General features: G+C 38.1%; 1 protein-coding gene across 1 annotated transcript in view; it reads left to right on the plus strand.

The window, feature by feature from the left end:
* Window positions 1-23,461, plus strand: part of WARS2 (tryptophanyl tRNA synthetase 2, mitochondrial) — a 95,160-nt gene that overhangs the window by 48,049 nt on the left and 23,650 nt on the right. Inside the window, exon 2 of the mRNA XM_034990175.1 lies at window positions 1,321-1,578. Within this exon, the coding sequence (XP_034846066.1) occupies window positions 1,321-1,578 (258 nt within the window). The remainder of the gene's footprint in view (window positions 1-1,320; window positions 1,579-23,461) is intronic.

Consider the following 23,461-nt stretch of genomic DNA (forward strand, 5'->3'; position numbering starts at 1 on the left):
CCGTGAGCATAAATGCCTACAACATAGTTGTCCAGCAAATTATGGCTGCCATTATTAATATTTTGTTGCTGTTAAAAATGATGGCTCATTTTATTTCTTCAGAACCTCTTAATGACAGCACATTTACTGATACATATTCATTTTTCATGTTTCACTACAGAATGCAAAATGATTCAAGAGAGAAATAGCATTTTTTTCATCCTGTATTACATTTTTCCTTCTCATTTTCCTATTACAACTTCAATATTAGAAAGTACAAACCAGTAGGAAAACATGCCCTTAACAAAAATGTTTTTATAATTTAAAAAAATTATACAGAATTAAAAAACTCCCTTTGAAGAAATAAAAGTATGATTTAACAAAAGTAAAAGGAAACTGAAGCACAAAAAAGTTAAATAACTTGATCAAGAAGCAATATTTAATTAATCTTACTAACTTGATCAAGAAGCAATATTTAATTTAATTAATCTATTTCTAATAGAGAAATAGATTGTAGAAATAGAGTGTAGGTTTTCTAATTTCTAGCCCAAGATCCTACACACTAAGTTGTAATATCAGCAATTATTTCTAAAGAAAACTGAATTAAGTAAATAGCAGTAGCCTTCAGCCCTAATGCTGTGACTTCCTTGCCTTAACTACAAAATGAACGAAATCACATGTAAAACCCTCCAGGCCCCTTTAATCTCCAGTGAAATTTGATTCTGTGTCTGAAGTCTTTCTCACTGACCCCCAGATCCACAGTCATCTTTTCCTCTTGGGAACTCTGCCTGTACCCCACTGTTTATGTTTGCAAACTGCTTATGATCATGTTGTCACGCTGTACTGTTACATATCTCTTCGTAAACCTATCCTCTATCTCCAATTAGATTGCACTGCTTGGGGTTGCAGACTTTCTTATGTGCCTTTGTATTTATACGTTTTTGAGTGAAAAAAAAAAAATCCAGAACTCAGAGAGGGAAACAAACCATGAGGGACTCTGGACTCCAGGAACCAAACTGAGGGCTACAGAAGGGAGGGGGGTGGGCAGATGGGGTAACCGGGTGATGGGTATTAAGGAGGACACATGTGGTGATGAGCACTGGGTGTTATATGCAACTAATGAAACATTGAACACTACAACAAAAACTAATGATGGAAATTTTCTGTCCCTAATAGCCCCTAATATAGTGCTTTGCACAGACACAAAATAAATGCATAAGGATAATGACTGTCAGATTACAGCTGTAAGAAATAGAACTAGTCACCATTGCTACAGTAACATGGGTGTAGGATCCATGGATTCTGCCTTGAAAGCAAATGCTTGTTTTTCGTCTGTTCCAGAAAGATGCTGTGAAGCGAGTATTCTCTGGCATTCAGCCTACAGGAATCCCCCACCTTGGCAATTACCTGGGAGCCATTGAGACCTGGGTGAGGTTGCAGGAAGAGCATGGCTCAGTGCTGTACAGCATCGTTGACCTACACTCCATCACTGTCCCCCAGGACCCAGCCGTCCTTCGGCAGAGCATCTTGGACATGACTGCTATTCTTCTCGCCTGTGGCATAAACCCAGAGAAGACCATCCTTTTCCAACAATCTCAGGTCAGCTTCTCACATTAGAACCAAGAAAACTTGTATTTTCAAAGTATTTGAGGAAAACTTTGAAGGAAAGTTTATATAGCTCCTGTTTGTGATCCTTTTTAAAATTGTTCAAGAGTGACTTCATCAGCTGCTATGATTTCATCTTCATGTTTACCCTATATTCATATCTTTAAATGTTATCATAATGAAAATAGTATTTTTCACCTTTTCCTCCACTATTCTTGCTTCATGTACCAAAATGTTGCATCTCATTAGTACTTGTAAGTCTGAAATTGTTTTTCTCTACTTGGTTGCATCCAAACTGCTGAATTCATACTGTTGACTAATCTCCTGGTGATCAAGGATAGAATTTAGCAACCAGTGGTTTTGCATAACTTCAATGTTGCTTTACTGGGTATTGCATTTGGAAGGCCTATTGGATAATTCCCATTGTTCCTTCTTTGTATAATAGCTTTTGAGAAGACTTGAGAGAACTAGTTGGGAAATTGGAAGACAACGTCCAGTCTCTTGAGTCCAAGCCAAGAAAAGCTTCATAACAAAGCCAAAATATTTGACTGATATCATCACTATGATGAATCAGTTTACTCTTGGACGCGCAGATAGCCTGGACCAGACAGGGCACTTAAGAGACTCTATAGCAAGGAAGATGAAAAATTTAACTGGATCATGCCCTCATTGCATATCCGCTTGAACCTTGTGACAAAGCCACAGCCCAGGAACAGTATGTTATACATGTTTGCTACATGTTAACATGTATGCATGTGTGGTATGGGTTATCCATGTGTGTATCTCTTGCCTTGATCATAAACTTCTGACAATCGCCATTTTTATGTATATGTTATCACCCACAGAACTTAGTATTCACAGAGAGTGACCCTTTAAAAAAAAAATGTAAGAGATGAATATCTTTAAAAATAATAATTTTAAAATTTAAAAATAATAATAAATAAAAATAATATTTAAAGATAATATTTAAAATATTTATATAATTTTTTATATAATAATTATTTATATAATAAATAAAATATTTAAAAATAAATATATTTAGGGCGCCTGGGTGGCTCAGTTGGTTGAGCGACTGCCTTCGGCTCAGGTCATGATCCTGGAGTCCCGGGATCGAGTCCCGCATCGGGCTCCCTGCTCGGCAGGGAGTCTGCTTCTCCCTCTCCCACTCCCCGTTTGTGTTCCCTCTCTCACTGTGTCTTTCTCTATCAAATAAATAAATAAAATCTTTAAAAAAAAATAAAAAATAAAAAATAAATAAATAAATATATTTATCAACTTAAAACTTGTTTCCAGCTTGGAAATAATGTGATAATAGAATCTGACCATTAAAATGTCCATAAAGGCAATTTACCTCCATTTCCTTCCTCACATTCAGTCAGAGAGCCTTTACGTACACATAACTTTTCAAATTCAATCTTGGACTGATCTAATGGTTTTAAATATATAAATATACTTGCTTATGTTGAGCAGATACGTGTCTCCCTATAATTTCCATCCACTCATTTTACTTATGCTCTCTAAGAATACATAGTAAATCAACTCTGTCTTCCACATGACTACTCTTGAAATACTCAGAGACATTTGTTACATGCTAGCCTTACCCAACAGGTCCTTACCCCATAGGTCTTACCTTCCTCAAGCTAGTTGTCCCACCTCAGGAGCTCTCTCGCCATCTGTTTGAAAGAAATGTGCCTGTCCTATTTCATGAAACAGTGTTTATTCACACTCTTTAAGTCTGTTTCTGACATCATAATACTGATCATCATTAGAACCACTTTGTAGGTTACCTGATACATTTTCACTTCATCTAAGCTGTTTTTGATACAAGCTCCCTTTTGATCCTTATGTGATACCATTTCTAAAAATCGTGTATTCCCAGTGCCTATTTCCATACTTCTGGAAGGCAAAAATATCTACATCTCCACAAAGTAACCAGTTGCCAGACTGCTTTGTTAAGTGATGTTTAAAATTAAAGGCTCATTTCAGCCACATCCGATGCTTGCACTTTGAGCTCATACCCCCAGGAATGATCACCACGTTATAATTTTTGGCAGTGATTTCTGCAAGCATCTAAAATTTGCAATAATTGAGGTCTCTTCTTCAACATGGTACTTTGTTGTTCAAAACAGCAATTGAAAGGGTCGCCCACAGTGTGGGAGACTTTGTAAGAATTCCCTCATAGATGAGGGATCATGAAAGTCACCTTCCTTTTGTTTTTTTTTTTTATGTTATGTAATGAGCTCCTTGGTTCCTGTAGTGGTTGTGGGTCTAGGTCAGAGAGGGCAGGTTGCTGGTGTTGCCTGTTTCCTCAGTGGCCTCATGCAGCTCCACCCTGTCTCACAGGTCCCCTCCAGGGAGTTTGGGTAGCCTGCCAGGAAAATGTGAGGGAAGTACTCATCTGCCCACAGTCTACACTTTGTCCCACAAAGACAGTATGCAAGACTTCTTCAGGTGTCTTTCTGACCTCAAGACATATTTCATCTGGGCCATTCCCTTTTTTAACTAAGGCAACCAACCTTAATACAACTCAGTGGATAGACTGGATATTTTATCAGGTTTTCTTTCCTTTCTTAAATATTTAATAAAGAAAAATTTAAATACGTATAGAAGAGTAGGGAGAATAGTGTACCGTACACCCCATCACTTACTAGCATTTTGTGATTTGTCTCATCTCACTTGTTTTTTGTTGTTGTTGAAGTCTTTTTTTTTTTTTTAAGATTTATTTATTTATTTGAAAGAGAAAGAGAGAGAGTGTGCACGCGAGAGAGGGAGGGGCAGAGGGAGAGGGAGAGAAAGTCTTAAGCAGACTCTGCGCTGAGCGTGGAGCCAAGTGCAGGGCTAAAAGGGGGTACTTGTCATGGGGCTCAATCCCACAACCCTGAGATCACGACTCTGAGTCAAAACCAAGAGTCGGATGCTTAACTGCCTGTACCACCCAGGTGCCCTGGTTGTGGTTTAAGTATTTTAAAACAGATAACACACATCATGGCATTTCTGTCCCTAAATATTTCAGTGTGCCTCTCCATAAACTGAGGAAATTTTCTTACATAACCACCATACTGTCATCACACCTAACAAAGCTATGAAAATTCCATATGATCATCTAATATCCAGTCCATATTCAAGTTTATGCTGATTCTCCCAAAATGTCTTTTACATCTGGCTTGTTTAAATAATGATCCAATGAAGGTCCACACATTACATTTTTTTCATATCTTTTTATTTGTTGCTGAAGTTTTATTTTTATTTCCCATAAAGTTGATCCTGCATTTGAAAAGAATTAAAAACTTAGATTTTTAGGGGGCGCCTGGGTAGCTCAGTGGGTTAAGTGTCTGCCTTCAGCTCAGGTCATGATCCCAGGGTCCTGGGATCAAGCCCCACATCGGGGCTCCCTGCTGAACAGGGAGCTTCTCCCTCTCCCTCTGCTGTTCTCTCCCACTCTCTCTCTCAAATAAATAAATAAAATCTTTAAAAAAAACTTAGATTTTTATACTCCCACTTTTTTCATGCCTTTGATATGTTAATCGGGTTTCCTTTTATTTAGTATAAAATTAGCTCTTTTGAACACAAAAATAAACCTTATAATTTTTTGTTCCTTTCTCTTTGTGCTGATGTATATTGACTGATGGTTAGTGGCTATAAACTGCCATTCACATAGTTGCTCATCGCCATTTTTGGTAGTTTGAATAGAAACTCTGCTTGCCTAGTGCCCGTAGAATGCCCGGACATCAGTCCCTTCAAAGCAGCCATGAGGCTTCTGTTGGTTCAAGGAGGATGGTGGGAAGGTCTTCCTCATGCTATATCTTGAAAGTATGAAGGCATGTACTGGATTTGCTTCTTAGAACCATTCTCAAGTAGGAGTATAATCGGATAAGCTAGTGTCCCTGAAACAGTGATTATTCTAGACAGCTGGCCCCATATTTGCAGTGTTCTAGTAGGTGGAAGAAGCCTCGTGGTGTCTGTGTTTTGTGTCTTATCATACAGTAGTTAACAACTGCCTTTGTCAGTCTGTGGAGTCTCTAATAGATGGAGACTGAAAAGAAAATACTCATAGCATTGTCAGATTTAGAAAAAAAAATGAGAAGTCATGTTTATTAGAAAACTAATATTTTTCAGTGTGTAAGATCTAAGAAGCCTTTCATGTATATGAACTCACTTTTAATCCTCGAAAGAGCACATGAGTTAGGCATTACTATTCTTTCACAGATGAATAAATTAAGGTATGAAAAGATGGAGTAAATTATAAAATGTCCTTAAAACCATCTCTGAATGGTGCCTGGTACTTAGTAAATGCTTAACAAATATATCTTCTTAATTTAACGACAGGTCATCCAGGTGACAAATCCAGGACTCTTTTTTTTAATTTTCTTCCTAAAACACCGCTTTTAGAAGGTGTTCTCATGGGAGAGAACCTTATGCTGCGCACCCCGCCCCCATGCCTTTGCCTCAGTAGCTGATGGCAGAGAGGCAGTGGAGAGCCGAGCTGACCCCAAGGTCCTCATTATTTCTTGCCTGGACACTCCTCTCACCCCCTTCACTCCTGCCTCAGGCTCTCGTGGCAGCAGCCCATCCCCCACACTGTAGCCATGCTCATCTTTTGACCTCAGATACCTCAGCACCTCTCTCCTTACCCTCAGGGTAAAAATCTAAGCTCAGTTTCTAGAAATCCCTTCAAGAATGAGGCCCCTGATATAGATAGACAGATAGATATGATGGAATATTACTCAGCCATAAAAAAGAATGAAATCTTGCAACTTGCAACAACATGGATGGAACTAGAAAGTATAATGCCAAGTGAAAGAAGTCACTGAAAGACAAATGGCATATGATTTCACTTGTGTGGAATTTAAGAAACAAAACAAATAAGCAAAGTAAAAAGAAGACAAACCAAGAAATAGGCTTTTTAAAAATTTATTTATTTATTTATTTGTCAGAGAGAGAGAGAGCACAAACAGGGGGAGTGGCAGGCAGAGGGAGAAGCAGGTTTCCCTGCTGAGCAGGGAGCCCGATGCGGGGCTCGATCCCAGGACCCTGGGATCACGACCTGAGCGGAAGGCAGACGCATAACTGGCTGAGCCACGCGGGTGTCTCCAAGAAACAGACTCTTAACTCTAGAGAACACACTGATGGTTACCAGAGGGGAGGACCGTAGGGGGATGGGTGAAACAGGTGATGGGGATTAAGGAGGACCCTTGTTGTGATGGGCACTGGGTGTTGTATGTGTTTAATCGCTATATTGTACACCTGAAACTAATGTAACTATACTAGAATTAAAATTTAAAAATTAAAAAAAGAATGACGCCCCTGAGAAATGAGAACATCAGGCCAGTGTTGTTTCCACTCCATCACTTTTTAGTCATCAGGTTATTTTTGTTCAGATGATCTGATTAACTTTTACTAATAACTCTTTAAAGCAAGAGTTGGGGGGTGGTTCTGGTTTTATTTTGAGAAAATATGATAAATCAGTTCTTATAAAGTGGATAGCTTAGAGATCAGTTGTCTACATTTTAACATGGTTTTTTGTTAGTTCCTTTCTTCTGGGAGTTTTGTGATGCACGTTAGCATTTAATTGATCATTAAATATGTAACCGAGAGGATAGGAAGTCAGAAAACAATTATACTTAAAGTGTTGTGAGCCAATGCCAGCTAAAATTAGATACACCTGCATTCCATGCCCCCCCCGTACTTATTTACAAGTAAAATTCAGAATTTTTGAAATTGTGAGTTAGAGAAAACTATTTTTTTATATTATATAATGTGCTCTTTTCATGTGTATCCATTGTGTTAAGCAAAGTACTTGGAGCTAAATATAAAAACTAGTTCCCCCAGGTGCTATTGTTGTACTGGGGAGTAAGTTCTAGCAATCATTTGAAGTAGGGAAAGAATTCAGCTGTGTTATAATGCTTATTTTACCAATGATTTTCATCTCCAATCCTTTGCATTCTTTCTCAGCAGTCTGACTGAAACAATTTAGACTTATTGAAGATTTTTCTCATTATTTTCTTTTTCTTTCTCTCCCACTGGCCTCTAGTCATGGTGCTTCCCCTAAAATATGTTTGCCATATGTGGGGAATTTTACAGAGCCTCTCCTCTGAAAGGTGTGTGTGTGCGCACGTGTGTGTGTGTGTGTGTGTGTGTGTGTTTGAGAGGGAGAGAGAGAGAGAGAGAGGGTGATTGAGAAAGAGAGAGCTAGAGTGCGCGCCTGCCTGTGTGTGTGTTTGGCAGAGGTTTCCATCCCAATGCCAAAGTCAATGGTCTTTTATTTCCAGCAGGCCTGAGTGCATATCCAATCTGATTCCCACAGCTGTCTCTGAGGTGCACATCTCCACTTCTTTAGTTGTTACTTTCCTTGTGAACTAATCACCGTGCAGATGGAAGATAGAAGCTGGAGTTCGTAGCTTTGGGCGCTGGCTTTGTGCCAAGGCTAAGAGAAAAGGACAGTTTTGACCAGCAGACATCATGTTACAGAGCATCCAGAACAGTCTGCAGAAGAGTTGAGGGAGGAGAATGGAATCCGCAGCCTTGGAAGGTGGCTTCATTCTCTAGTTAGAGTTATGTTTTGTTTTCCAGGAAACTCAAATCAATGGTAATAATGATAATAATGGCTAATAATAAATAATAAGCAAGCTCTCACATGAATCCTGGCTCACTGTATACAAACAAAAGTTGTACCTGACCCATGTCCCATATCTTAGAGATGTGAGACCAGCAGTACCTAAACTTGGATGGACAGTATCATGTTTTCACTTATCCTAGTAATTTTGGAAGCCTCTTTGAGTACAGATTTGTATTTGTTGGACTTTCAAAGTTGCTAGGCTACCAACAACAGGTGCAACATACAACTCATAATAGAAAGGAAGAAGGGGCCCCTGGCTGGCTCAGTCGGTAGAGCATGGGCCTCTTGATCTCAGGTTTGTGAGTTTGAGCCCCACATTGGGTGTAGAGATTACTTAAAAAATAAATTTAAAAAATTGTGAAGAAAGGACGCAAACAAATGTCCGCATGGATTAATGGACTTGAGGAATCAATTTGTAAAATTGGCATTTCCTCCAGTTTCTCAAGAGAGACAAAGGATCTGAATGGCCCATGGTAGAAATAATAAAGAGAAGTTAGGAAAATCATTATACAACCAAGGTCCTCATGTATTTCTTTCCGAATTTCCACTTGCTGCCTCCCCAGAGGTAACCACAGTATTGAATTTGATACTCATCATTCCAATGTATGTGTTTATTTTTTTAAAAGGTTTTATTTATTTATTAGAGAGAGAGAGAGTGCAAGAGCGGGGGGTGGGGGTGGAGGGGCAGAGAGACTAGCAGACTTCTCGCTGAGTGTGGAGCTGGACACAGGGCTTGATCCCGGGACCATGAGATCATGACCTGAGCTGAAATGTGACACTTAACTGACTGAGCCACCCAGGCACCCCTCCAATGTATATGTTTATATTTTTATTGCATAGGATTTGGCTGTAACAGTCCATATTATTAATTTTTCATGTTTTAAAACTTTATATAAGTGGTGTCATGCACATAGCTTCCCACATCTGTATTTTTGTGTTCAGCATTACTTGGCTGAGATTTGTTCATTTTGACTGCTCTACAGTATTCCATTGTCTGGCTCTATCACAGTTTATCCATTTTCCCAGCAAAGAATATTTAGATTCTTTTCTCCGATTTTTTGTTATTGTAAACAATACTGTAGTGAGCATACTTGTATATGGTTTTTGTGGACACGTGAAAGACTTTTCTAGCTATACATACCTGAAGTGGAGTCATAAGGATATGTGACATGTACATCATCAGCCTTACTGGATATTGCCAGATTGCTCTCCAAATTGGTATCTAATTTACATTCCCACCAATAGAAGAGGAAGAGAGACATTACTCCTTGTCTACCATGTGAGCACACAGTGGAAAGGCAGTTGTCTGCACACCAGGAAAAGAGTTCTCACCAGAACCTGACCCCCCTGGCACCCTGAGTTCAGACTTCTAGCCTCCAAAATTGCGAGACAATAAATTTCTGTTGCTTAAGCCACCCACTCGTTATGGCAGCCCTAGCAGATTAATACAGAGCTACTCAGCCATTACCATAGGTGGAAGGCTTGTTCTTGGATAGGAAATTCAATATTGTTAATATGTCAGTTTCCTCCAGTTTGATCCACAGATTCGTTACAATCCCAATTAAAATGTTGTAGACACTGACAAATTGAATCTGAAATGCATATGGCAATACAGAGAGTACTTAAAATACCCAAAACAATTTTGAAAAAGAAAACACAGTTGGAGGACTTAGACCACCTTTCTTCAAGACTTACTGTCAAGCTACAGTAATCAAGAGGGTGTGGTCTTGATATAAGAACAAACTAATAGATCAGTGGAAAGGAATAAGGAATCCAGAAGTATACCCACATCCAGAAGCCAAATGTTTTCAACAAAAGTGTCAAACCATTACAGTGGGGGAAGGATCGTCTTCTCAGCGAATGGTGTTAGGTATCCAACTGGATATCTATATGGGGGGAGGGAATGAACCTTGGCTCTTCCCTCACACCATTCATAACAAATCAACTGAAAACTACCATAGATCTAAATGTAAAAGTGAAAACTATAAAACTTCTAGAGGAATTCATGGGGGAAGATCTTCCAGACCTTGAGGGTAGGCAAAGATTTCTCAGAAAGTACCCAAAAAGCATTTAACTTAAAAGAAAATGTTGATACATTTGACTTCATGAAAAGATAAAGCTTCTGTTTTTTAAAAGACACCATTAAGAAAATGAAAAGGTGAGCCATAAAGAGAAAATATGTGTAACACATAACATCTGACAAAGCTTTGTGTCCAAATGTATATAGAACTCTTATCCTGATAATGTAATAAGACGCCTGATGTTGTAATTGGTCACTGTATTTGAACAGACATTCACAAATGAAGAAGTAAGCACATGAAAAGTTCAACATCATGGTCATCAGAGAAATGCAAAATAAAACCATAGGGATAAACCATTTCACCCACATGAATGACTAAAATTAAAAATACTGGCAATACTAAGTTTTGGTAAGGATATGAAGCAGCTCGAACTCTCATTGCTGGCAAGAGTATAAAATGGCAATTTCTTACAAAATTAAACATATACTTACCACATGACCCAGTAATAACAGGCCTAGGTATTTATCCATGAGAAATTAAGACATTGTCTACAAAATGACTTGTACACAAATGTTCATAGTATTTTAGTTATAATAGCCAAAAAAAAAAAAAAAACACCAAAAAACAAAAACCCAAACATCCATCAACTGGTGAGTAGATAAACAATTATAGAACATTCAGTCACTGGAATACTATTCAATAATCAAAAAGGAGTTTGTAACAACACAGAGGAGTCTCAGAAGTATTATGTTGATAGAAGCCAAGGACAGAAGAGTTCATATTATATAATTCCATTTATATGATATTCTACAACGGGCAGAATTAATCCATAATAACAGAAAACAGATCAGTGGTCTCCAGGAGCAGGGGTGTGGGATTGACTGCAAAGGGGCATGAGGGAACTTTTGGGGGACATTGAAATGTTCTGTGTCTTTTTTTTTTTAAAGATTTTATTTATTTATTTGAGACAGAGAGAATGAGAGAGACAGAGCACATGAGAGGGGGGAGGGTCAGAGGGAGAAGCAGGCTCCCCGCCGAGCAGGGAGCCCGATGCGGGACTCGATCCAGGGACTCCAGGATCGTGACCTGAGCCGAAAGCAGCCGCTTAACCAACTGAGCCACCCAGGCGCCCCAGAAATGTTCTGTGTCTTGATTGGTATGGTGGTTACATGTGTAACCATGTGTGGTTACACATGTGTGTAGATTTGTCAAAATTCATTGGACTGAACAGCTAAATAGGTCCATCTTACTGTATGTAAATTATGCCTCACCAAAGTTGATCTAATATTTTAAAAAATGTTTAAATAAGTTGTTATATCAAGTAGAAAAAAAGAGAGAGCCCATGGAATTGTGTAGGAACACTACATACAGACATTTCAATGTAGCTGTCATTCAGACACTTAAAATGACACAGGCAAAATAGATATGGAATGAAAATTTCATATGATCTTTGAGTCATCCATTCACAGTGAAACCAAGAAGCAAACTGCTCACGAATTTGGTAAGTAAACTAATTATTTGATTTGTTGGTATAGCATGTTCCCTATGCTTCTTCAAACGTTATAGATTTTATTTTATTTATTTTTTATTTTTTTAAGATTTTATTTATTTGACAGAGAGAGACACAGCAAGAGACAGAACACAAGCAGGGGGAGTGGGAGAGGGAGAAGCAGGCTTCCCGCCGAGCAGGGAGCCCGATGCGGGGCTCGATCCCAGGACCCTGAGATCATGACCTGAACCGAAGGCAGATGCTTAACGGCTGAGCCACCCAGGCGCCCCAAACGTTATAGACTTTAAACCAGCCAGAAACACTGTGAAACCAAGTGTAACCATTGACCTCACTCCAAGGAAAGTATGAAAGAGAGCAGTTTGTTTAGGACAGTGCTTTGAATTAGATTGAAGGGATTTTAACTGCCAAGAATATCAGGAAATTTTAGTCAAGAACTAAAAAGAGCTTAAAATAAGAATTTGAAAACCATCGGGCATCTGGGTGGCTCAGACGTTTAAGCGTCTGCCTTCAGCTCTGGTCCTGATCCCAGGGTCCTGGGATCGAGCCCCGCATCGGGCTCCCTGCTCGGCGGGAAGCCTGCTTCTCCCTCTCCTGCTTCTCCCTCTCCCTCTGCCTGCTTCTTCCCCTGCTTGTACACACTCTCTGTCAAAAATAAAAAAAAAAAAAAAGAATTTAAAAACCATCTTATAATGATTTTCATTATTTTTGTTTGTTTTGAAATTGATGTCTTTCCTTGTCTAAACATTATTTATCCAAATCAAAACAAAAAATACCTAGCGAGAGCCCATCTGTTACAAACGCATTTTCTTTTTTTCTTTTAAGATTTTATTTTTAAGTAACCTGTACACCCAGTGTGGGACTTGAACTTACAACCCCGAGATCAAGAGGCATGGGCTCCATAGACTGAGCAAGCCAGGCACCTCTACAAACATATTTTCTACTTCTTTATATTATATCACAGGATTAAGAACACAGCTCAGTGTTTGTGTTTTTAGTGAAGCGCCATGTGACCTCTTATCTGGGCTTAGTCTTTTCTTAATTCTTAAACATCGTTACTTCTCTGATGTATTAATATATTGACCACTTCTTCCTTTTAGGGTTTTCTCTTGACTCCAATGATTCGGCAGTAACATGTTTTTCTTCTACTTCTCTTGAGAGTTCATTTGTTTCCTTTATTGACTCCTCTTCTTTAATTCCCCAGAAGTTCTGTCCTGAGATAAAAATCTCTATATATGTATTCCACCTTCCTGAAGTCTTACCTCCTTCCGTAACCTTCAGCCATTTTCTCTTCCGACCTTTGTTGCTAGCCCCGACCTTTTTCCTTAATTCTAGACTTGCACTTGTAGCTACCTTCTAGACATCTCTATCTGGATATCTTTTCCAACTCTCAACTTTAACATATCTGAGGCCAGAACTTTCCTTTTTACCTCTGACCAGCACCTCCACCTGATTTTTTAAAATAATTTGAGGTGAGATTCACATAACATAAAATTAGCCATTTTTTCCTACCTTGAGAAATAGTTTTCATCTATGTTTTTTTCTTTACATAGCCTTTAAAAAAATTCTGGTAAAATACACATCATGTAAAATTTACCATCCTAACCATTTTTAAGTGTACCATTCAAAAGTGCTAAATATATTCCCATTGTTGTGCAACCAATCTCCAGAACTTTTCATCTTAGAAAACTAAAGCTCTCTTCCCTTGTGATCCTCTGTCTTGTTTCTTAAACTTCACATATCTGTGAGATCATGTGATAATTGTCTTTCTCTGATTGACTTATTTCGCTTAACATAATACCCTCTAGAGAGGAAAAAATGAAACAAGATGAAACCAGAGAGGGAGACAAACCATAAGAGGCTCTTAATCTTAGGAAACAACTGAGGGTTGCTGGAGGTTGCTGGAGGGAGATAGGGTGGCTGGGTGATGGACATTGTATGTGTTGTGGTTAGCGCTGGGTGTCATGTAAGACTGACGAATCACAGACCTGTACCCCTGAAACAAATAATATATTATATGTTAATTAAAAAATAAAAATTAAAAAAATAAGAAAACTAAAGCTGTATACCCATTAAACAACTTCCCATTCCCATACCCACTCCCCCCCGCCCCCGCCAAGCCCCTGGCCACCACCTTTCTACTCTCTGTTTCTATGAGTTTACTCCAAGTAATTCATATGAGTAAAATCATATAGTATTTGTCTTTTGTGACTGGCTTATTTCACTTAGTATAATGTCCTCAAGGTTCATCTATGCTGTAGCATGTGTCAGAATTGCTTTTGTTTTTAAGGCTGAATAATATTCCATCATATGTATATACCACATTTTGTTTATCCATCTATCTGTCAAAGGACATTTCAGTCGCTTCTACCTTTTGGCTATTGTGAACAATGCTGTGGTGAATATGGGTGTACAAATATCTTTTGAGACCCTGATTTGAATTCTTTTTTGCTGGATCGTATGGTAATTCTATTTGTAATTTTTTGAGGACCACCTTACTGTTTTCCATAGCAGGTGGACCACTGTGCATTCCTACCAACAGTGTACAAGGGTTCCAATTTCTCTGTCTCTCCAACACTTGTTATTTTCTGTATTTTTTTGATTTGTTTTTGATAGCAGCCATCCTAATGGATGTGAGATGACATCTCATTGTGGTTTTAATTTGCATTTCTGTAATCATTAGTGTTGTTGAGCATCTTTTAATATATTTGTTGGCCATTTGAATATCTTCATTGGAGAAATGTCTATTCAAGTCCTTTACCCATTTTTAAAATCAGATTGTTTGTTTGTTTGTTTGTTGAGGTGTAGGAGTTATTTTCTCCTGTTTTGTAGGTTGCCTTTGCACTTTGATTGTGTTCTTGATGAAAAAAAGGTTTTAATTTTCATGTAGTCCAAAAACTCTCCATTGTTTTATTGGATCTAAATTCCCAGGGCTTTCAGATATACCCACATAGAAATTTAAAATAGAAGCTTACTAAAAAAATAGATTTTACTGAAAATAAATAAACTGTCTGCCATCAAATTCTGTACAAGGTAGCTGTCTTATCCTGCCTCAACGTAGGTAATTTTGGGAGTTGCTTGTGGTAGATTGTGATTGTTTTAATTATTCATGTTCATTTCCTGAAAGAACAGGGATCAGCCAACTTTTTGTGGAAAGGCATAGATAGTAAATATTTTAGGCTTTGCAGGCCACATGCAGTCTCCGTCACCACTACCTCTTCTCCTTTAACTCTTCCTCTTTTGCCTTCTCCTTCTCTCTCTCTCTTTTATTTGACTACCCTTTAAAAATGTAAAAAACCTGGACTGAATGAAAATAATCCACAGGCCACAGTAGTTTGCTAAGCCCCATGTATGAGGATTATATGTCCTCATCCATTACCATGTGACTATGAGTGCATCCTATAAGAGAAGTGTCTCTCCCTACCCCACTGATGTTGGGCTCATCCATATGACTTGATTTAGCCACTTGAAAGTGAGTGGGCATTTTGTACATGATGTCTAAGCAGAATGTTTAAAAGCAATTCCATGTTTGTTCTAACTCTGCTACTCTTTTCCTCTATCCTAAGAATGGCATGTTCCAGGTAGGGAGTACTCCTTCAGTTTGGGTCTTGGAATGAGAAGGTGTATAAAGCAAAGTTATAGCCAGCCTACAGCTACCAATATGTAATGTGTATGAGAAAGAAACCATTACTGTAAGCCATTTATATTTGGGGTTATTTGTTACTCAGCATAGCTTAGAAATAGCTGACTGATATAATGCAATAGATTTTTTAAAAACATATATACACAAATACACATATACACAATCAGCAATAGAATTTAGATGGCTTTTAACTCAACAGCAGGCTGATAGAAGCTATTTATTTAGCTTTGGAAGTATTGGACTAAGAAAAAGTATAGAACAATCCAAATGTGTACATAGAGCTGTTCATTGCAAACATAAATACTGACAATAGAAGAGAGTGGGTGAGAGTTTATTATTGATAACATAATTCTTTTAATTAAGATCAGATCCCCAAACAAGGTTCTTTTAAGGGGATTTGTCATGGGGATGATAAGCATCCAATAAAAATAACTCAGCATGAAATTGCTCATTTCGAGAGGATATGATAAATGGGAACTTGTGAGTCTGAATAGTCTTCCACATGTTCTAACCAAAATTTATAGGACCTGATTCCTGGGAAGATAATGTTTATATGGGAAATAGTAAAATTGTAAGGGGCACTGAGGGTATCTTAGACATTTGATCCAGTATTTACTGAACCAGCTCATTGCTTGAGTGGGTTTGATTGATATCTAGCAGCTATAGCTTTGGGAATCATGGTATTCCATACTCTTTTTGTTAATTATATATTTTTGAAAAAAAATTTTAAATGCGGCAAAATACAGAGAACAATGTAATAAACATTCATGTTTCCAACAGCAAGGGTGAATATTGTTAACATTTTTTCATATTTGCTTGACTTTCTTATATTAAAATAAATATAATAAAAAATAATTATGAAGGTGAAGGCCCCTTTAATCCTTCCCCTTGCCTACTCCCTGTACCCCTCCTCTGTGCATCCCTTTTCTCTCTCCCCAGGCAACCAAAATCGTGGATTCGGCATGTATCAATGTAGGCAGTTTGTGATACCCGTTTTCATGTATAATTTCATGAACAATATATAATATTTTTATTTGTGTGGTTTTAAAAAATTGTATAAGTGGTGCCATATTGGAGTACCTTTTAGCAATTTTCTTTTTTCATACAACAGTGTGTTTTTGTGATCTCATGTTTATGCATATAAATCTAGTTTGTTTCTTTTATGTATTGTATAATATGCTATTATATAAATATGCCACACTTTATTTAGACATTTCCCTATTAATAAATCTTTAATTTCATTCATGCATTCATTTAACAAATATTTATTGAGCATTTTCTCTGTCTTGGATACTCTTCTAGGTACTCATGTTGTATCAGTGAAGAAATAGACAAAAAATCTTTGCCACCATGGTACTTACATTCTGTTGGGGTGCACAATATAAATAATAAGTATAATAAATTAGCCAAACATAAGGTATATTAGAAGGTGATAGGTTATACAGAAAAAAAATTAAGGGATATTAGGAGTGCCGTTGAGGGAAACAGATGTTTAAACAGTGCGGTCTGGGTAAGCCGTCTTAATAAGATGGTATTTGAGCAAAGACAAGGAGAAGGAGTTAGCCACGTGGATATCTGGGGGAGGAGAATCCCAATCACAGAAAAGAGCCAGTGCAAAGCCCCTAAGGTGGGAACATGCTAGTGTGTTCAGGGAACACAAAGAGACCTGCATGGCTGGAGGAGAGGGAGCAAAGGGGGAGGGGTGGAGGATTGGAACCACAGACATTACAGGGTTGAATGGGAGGAGATGATAGTGCCTGGTGTGATAGGCCATTGGGAGGACTTCGGCTTTTACTCAGAGGAAATGAGAAGTGCAGGGTTGTTTTTTTTGTTTGTTTCTTGGGTTGTTGTTTTTTTTTTTTTAAGATTTTATTTATTTATTTGACAGAGAGAGAGAAACAGCGAGAGAGGGAACACAAGCAGGGGGAGTGGGAGAGGGAGAATCAGGCTTCCGGAAGAGCAGGGAGCCTGATGTGGGGCTCGATCCCAGGACCCTGGGACCATGACCTGAGCCAAAGGCAGACGCTTAACGACTGAGCCACCAGGTGCCCTGAGAAGTGCAGGGTTTTGACCAGAGAAGTCAGATGATCTACATCTTTAAAGGCTTGCTTCTGCTACTATGTTGAGAATAGATTGTATGAGAAGTCAGTGGAAGCAGGGAGCCTAGTTAGCAAGTTATTACAGTAGCCCAGCTGAGGGTTGTTGGTACCTGGGCCAGCACACTGGGGGAAATGGTAAAAAGCGGTAAGATTCTGAATATGTTTTGAAGGTAAAATTAACAAGATTTGCAAATGGATTAGACATGGAGTGTGAGAGAGAAAGAGGTGTGTGAATGTCTCCAAGGTTTTTGTCTAAGTAACTGCAAGGATGGAGTTGCCACCAACAGAGAGGACAACCGTGGACAGAGCAGGTTCAGGATGGAGGAATGAGAGTTCAGTTTTGGAGGTATTGAGTTTGAGGTGTCCACTAGGTCTCCACATAAAGATGCTCAATAGATAGTTAGATATATGAGTCTGGAGTTGAGCAAAGAGGTCTGGCTGGAGTTATAAATTTAAAAGTCATCAGTTATTCGGATTATAGTTAAAACCATGATTGTATCTAAAGCCATGATAGGAGATGAAGTTGCAGAAAGAGTGAGTAGAGAAAAGAATAGAAGTAAGAAATCAAGGACAAAAACCTGGATGTCTGCAGTATTAAGACAATATTTTTAATGTATTAATTAATGTCAATATAATGTTAATGGTTTATCCTAGCCACTACCCTTACTAACAGTGGTGTGTGGTTGTAGTGGGGTGGTAGAGGTGAAACCCTGACTGGGATGGGCTGAAATGAGAAGGAAGTGGCAGCTCTCGTATCTTTATCTTTCTTCATTGATGAGAACCCATTCTCCCCACTCACCATTTTGAAAGATCTGGAGTTGACTTTGCCTTGAGGACCACGTATTCCCATATGGAGGAAAAGAGAGATCATGCTAAAGATCAGAAAATCTGGATTCCTGTAACGATGGTACCTTTATAGCCACAGGATAATTAATTGCGGATGCCTCAAGGGATAGTTGTGATGAACTGCACCGGGATAGTTATTGAAACTGTTTACTGAGATACATCATACAATTCACTCATTTAAAGTGTAAATTTACTGGTTTTTAGTATTTTCACAGAGTGGTGCATCCATCAATCATCACAACCAATTTTAGAACACTTCCGTCGCTCCAAAAAGAAACCCTGTGTTCATTGCCCCCTCTACCCGCTCCCTGGCAAGCACTAATCTACTTTGTCCCCTGTGGATTTGCCTTTTCTGAACATTTCATACAAATGGAATCAAATAGCATCTGTTCTTTTGTGATTGGCTTCTTTCATTTAGCATCATGTGTTCAGTGTTTATCCATGTTTTAGTATTATCAGTACTTCATTCGTTTTTATTGTTAAATAGTATTCTGTTGTATGGATATACCACATTTTGTTCATTCCAGTCAACAGACACTTGGGTTGTTTCTGATTTTAGCTATTATGAATAATGCCACCGTGAACATTTGCGTAATGTTCTTTGTATGTTTTCAGTTATCTTGGTATACACCAGGAGTAAAATTGCTGGGTCATATGGTAACTCTGTATTTACCATTTTGAGGGACTGCTAAACTGTTTTGAAAGTGGCCATGTCACTTTGTATGAGGGTTTCACCACCAATGTATAGGGATTCCAAGTTCTCCCTTCCCTTCCCAAAACTTGTTATTGTCTGTCTTTTTTTATTTTAGCTATTCTGGTGAGTGTGAAATGGGATCTCAATGTGGTTTTGATTTATATTTTCCTAATGACTAATGATGTTGAGTCTTTTCATAGGCTTATTGGCTATTTGTATACCTTCTTTGGAGAAATGTCTTTTCTAATCCTTTGCTCATTTTTAATTGGCTTTATTTCTCTTTAATTGTTGAGTTATAAAAGTTTTTTTTTTATGTTCAGGATACAATTCCCTTATGAGATGTAGGATTTGCAAATATCTTCTCCCATTTTGTATTGACTTTCACTTTCTTGATGGTGTCCTTTGAAACACAAAAGTTTTTCATTTTGATGAAGTCCAGTTTTTTTTTCTTTTATTGCTTGTGCTTTTGGTGTCATATTTAACAAACCATTGCTTAACCCAAGGTCATGGAAATTTACTCCTCTGTTTTTTTGTAAGCATTTTATAGTTTTGGCTATTTATGTCTGTGATGCATTTTGAGTAACTTGTTATAAATGGTGAGAGGTTGGGGTCCGGTCCAACATCATTCTTCTGCATGTAAATATGTGCGTGTAGATATTCACTTATTTCACCACCATTTGTTGAAAGATTGACCCTTCCTCCATTGACCTGTGTTAGCACCTTTGGTGAAAATGGATTGACTGTAGATGTATGGATTTATTTCTGGACTCTCAGTTCTATTCTGTTGATCTACATATTCTATCCTTATACCACTAATAGTGCATCGTTCGATTACTATAGTATTATACTGACTGATAGTTGGCTGTTAAACCAAGCTTGCATTTCTGGAATAAATCCCATTTGATCATGTTGTGTAATTCTTTGTATATGTTACTGCATTTGGTTTATTAGTATTTTGTTAAGGATTTTTGCATCTCTGTTCATAAAGGGTATTGGTCTGTAGTTGTCTTTTGTTGTGATGCCTTTGCCTGGCTTTGATATCGAGGTAATACTGGCCTCTTAAAATGAGGAGGAAAACATGCCCTCCTTTTTTTTTTTTTTTTATTTTCTGGAAGAGATTAGGAAGAATTGGTATTTATTTTTTAAATGTTTGTTAGAATTCACTAACCCCGCACACACTTAGCGTTCCTTTTTCTCATTGCTGACTGTTTAGTGACTTTTCTGCAGCAATTATGTAAAGTCTGTCTTCATTGTCATGTCTGGCCACTGCGGTCTGTTGGGTTAGCTTAGTATTCAGGTAACAATTGAACAGACATTTCCAAATGCCTGGATCCTGTATTTTTTTTAATTTTTTTTTTTTAGATTTTATTTATTTGAGAGAGAGAGAAAGATCACAAGCAGGGAGGAGGGGCAGAGGGAGAGGGAGAAGCAGACCCCCCTGCTGAACAGGGAGCCCAATGTGGGGCTCGATCCCAGGACCCTGGGATCATGACCTAAGCCAAAGGCAGATGCTTAACCAACTGAGCCACCCAGGCGCCCCTTGATCCTATATTTTTGACCCTTTGCTGAGGGGTTTACATAGGGCCTCAAGGTGAGCCAGAGGTGAAAGATCAGGGTCTTCTCAGGTCTGTCCTGGACATGTGCATAGCCCTGGACATGTATGTGTCCTCTTAGATGGCCCATGAATATGTCAGGTTTTTCCAAAACACCCGATGGGCATATCATTTCTTTAAGTTTTTGGCTAGTCCCTGATCTTCCCCTCCTGGTATCAGCACCTCAGGCAGCTGCAATATTAAATCATTGCTGCTGATTATTTCTGGAAAATGTCCTATGGATAAGGTTTTTCCCACTGAGTGAGCTCTAAGTGAGGTCAGATAACAACACGCCCTGCAAGTGGGGTTTTTCCATGGAGCTGTCAGCTCAAGTAGTGACAGTTCTCTGTGGATGAGAATGGTCTTTTTGAGAAGCTCCAAACCCAGTCTTCTCTTTCCAGTGGCTGCTAGGCTACTGGTTTTCATAGCCACCACAGACATGGGGCAAGGATGATGGGAATAGGGTGAGTTAAAATGCCACAAAACGCTGTTGCTACTGAGATTCAGATGTTTTTCTTAAATAAGTACCCTTCACATTATTGTAGGCCTTTGGTTAATTTTCCAGAGTTCTGTAAAAATTGACTTGGACAATTTTTGCTAGTGTTCTCGTTGCTTTTATGGAGGAGCCAATTTTCAGAGCTTGTTACTCTGCTTTCCAGAAGGCCCTCCACCCTTGTTTTAAACACCCCAAACATTTTAATTTTTATCTTATTCGAGACCAAATATAGTTAGATTTTACTAGCCTTTTATCTGTTTTCACAAACTGAACACACCTGTGAACTTGTACCCAGAATGTTCTTCATGCCCCTTTCCAGTCACTAAGTATCCCTCCTCCAAGATAACCTGTTTTTAAACTTGGTATAATTTGATTTAGTATATACTTTTTTGTGTCTGGCTTCTTTCACTCAACATTATGTTTATGAAATTCATTCACATTGTCGGATGCAATTGTCCATTCATCCTCATTGCTCTAGTATTCCATTGTATGAATATGCCACAATTTTCTATTCTACTTGGGTGGACATTTGGATCGCTTACAATTTAGAGTTGTTACAATGCATTCTTGCACATGTATCTTTGTATATATGTGTACATTTTTGTTAGATATATACCTAGAAATGGAACACCTGGGTCATTTGTTATATGAATGTTAAATGTTTGTGGATACAGTCAGTTTTCAATGTTGGTATACCAATTTACATTCTCACAGTAATGTGTAAGTATTATATTTACTCAATATCCTTGCCAGACTTGGTATTATTTGACTTTTTCATTTTAATCATTCTGCTGAATATGTGTGGTATCACATTATGACTTTAATTTGAACATAATGCATTTGGCCCATTTTCATAGTGTTATCTGCTTTTTTCTAATCAATTTGTAGGAATTCTTTTTTTTCCTTAAAAATTTTATTTATGAGAGAGAGAGAGAAAGAGAGCATGAGCTGTGTAGGGGGAGAGGGGGAGGGACAAGCAGACTCCTCACTGAGTACGGAGCCTGACAAGGGGCTCCACGTGGACTCAATGCTGGGCTCGATCCCAGGACCCCAAGATCATGACCTGAGCTAAGTCAGACCCTTAACCGACTAAGCCCCCCAGGCACCCCAATTTGTAGGAATTCTTTACATATCCTGTATACCAATATATTCTGTATGGGTTTACAAATATTTCCTTCCACTCTGTGACTTGCCTTTTTCTTCTTTAAATGTTGGTGTTTGATAAAGAGAAGTTATTAAATTCAATGTAATTTTATTTATCAGTATTTTTTGCTTTATGTTTAGTACTTTTTGGATCCCGTTAAGATTTTGTACTGACTCAAGGAAATCAAATGCAATCAACTGATTTAATTTTTTTCCTGTAAATTTTTTTTGAAAAATCCTATGATTTATGCAGAACATTTTAGTCTCCCTTGAAGAACAGCAGTGCTTTCCCAAGAGTATATTTTTTGAACAACTCTCCTCTTTCATTTACAAAAGCATCCACCAAACATCAAGCCTTATATAACTCCATTCCAGAAGATTTTTTGTTCTGTCCTATCAAACCCAGCAATTCCATTGAGTATATTTCTCATCCCATTTGTTCCTACTCACCCATCTGCTCTATTTTCAGAGATAACAGAACCTAACTAATTAGATGTGAAGTTCTCTAACTTTCTGCTCTCCACTCCTATCTCATAAGATAGATCCTCGTCTGTATTTAATTCCCCTCCCCCTGCTTCAGTGGAAGACATTTTATAGAAAGTAGGTCTATCCCACCTTAAAAAAATAATAATAATTTTTTTTTATTCTCTAACCCATGCTAGCTATTCCCATCTCTCTCCTTCCTGAAAAAAGAAATATCTTACATATTTGATAAAATTGCATGGAACTAAATATACCCACACAATGAATGCATGCAATACTGGTGAAATCTAACTAGGGCAGATGGATTGTATCCAATTCAATTTCCTGGTTGTGATATTATAGTATAGTATAGTATAGATATATATAGTATAGTATATATATGTGATATATAGTATAGTATAGTTATGCAAGATGTTGCCATTGGGGGAAACTAGGTGAAGGTATATTGGGTTGCACTGTATTATTTCTTACAGCTATGCATGAATCTACAATTATCTCAAAATAGGAAGTTAAAACAGAAACCTTTCTAAAAGTTATCTGTAATAATAACCACCATTTATTGAGTTCTTGCTGTGGGCTAGGTACTGTTCTAAGCACTGACAGGTGGTTACTATTGTTAACTTCATGTTATAAATGAGAAAACTGGGGCACAGCGTGAAGCCGCTTTACAGGGTCACCCAGCTCATAGCTGGCAGAGTTAGCAGTCAGATCCAGGCAGCCTCATTCCAAAGGCAGAG

This window comes from Mirounga leonina, unplaced genomic scaffold (assembly GCF_011800145.1).
Source record: "Mirounga leonina isolate KUSES-001 unplaced genomic scaffold, KU_Mleo_1.0 Mir_507, whole genome shotgun sequence".
Taxonomy (NCBI): domain Eukaryota; kingdom Metazoa; phylum Chordata; class Mammalia; order Carnivora; family Phocidae; genus Mirounga; species Mirounga leonina.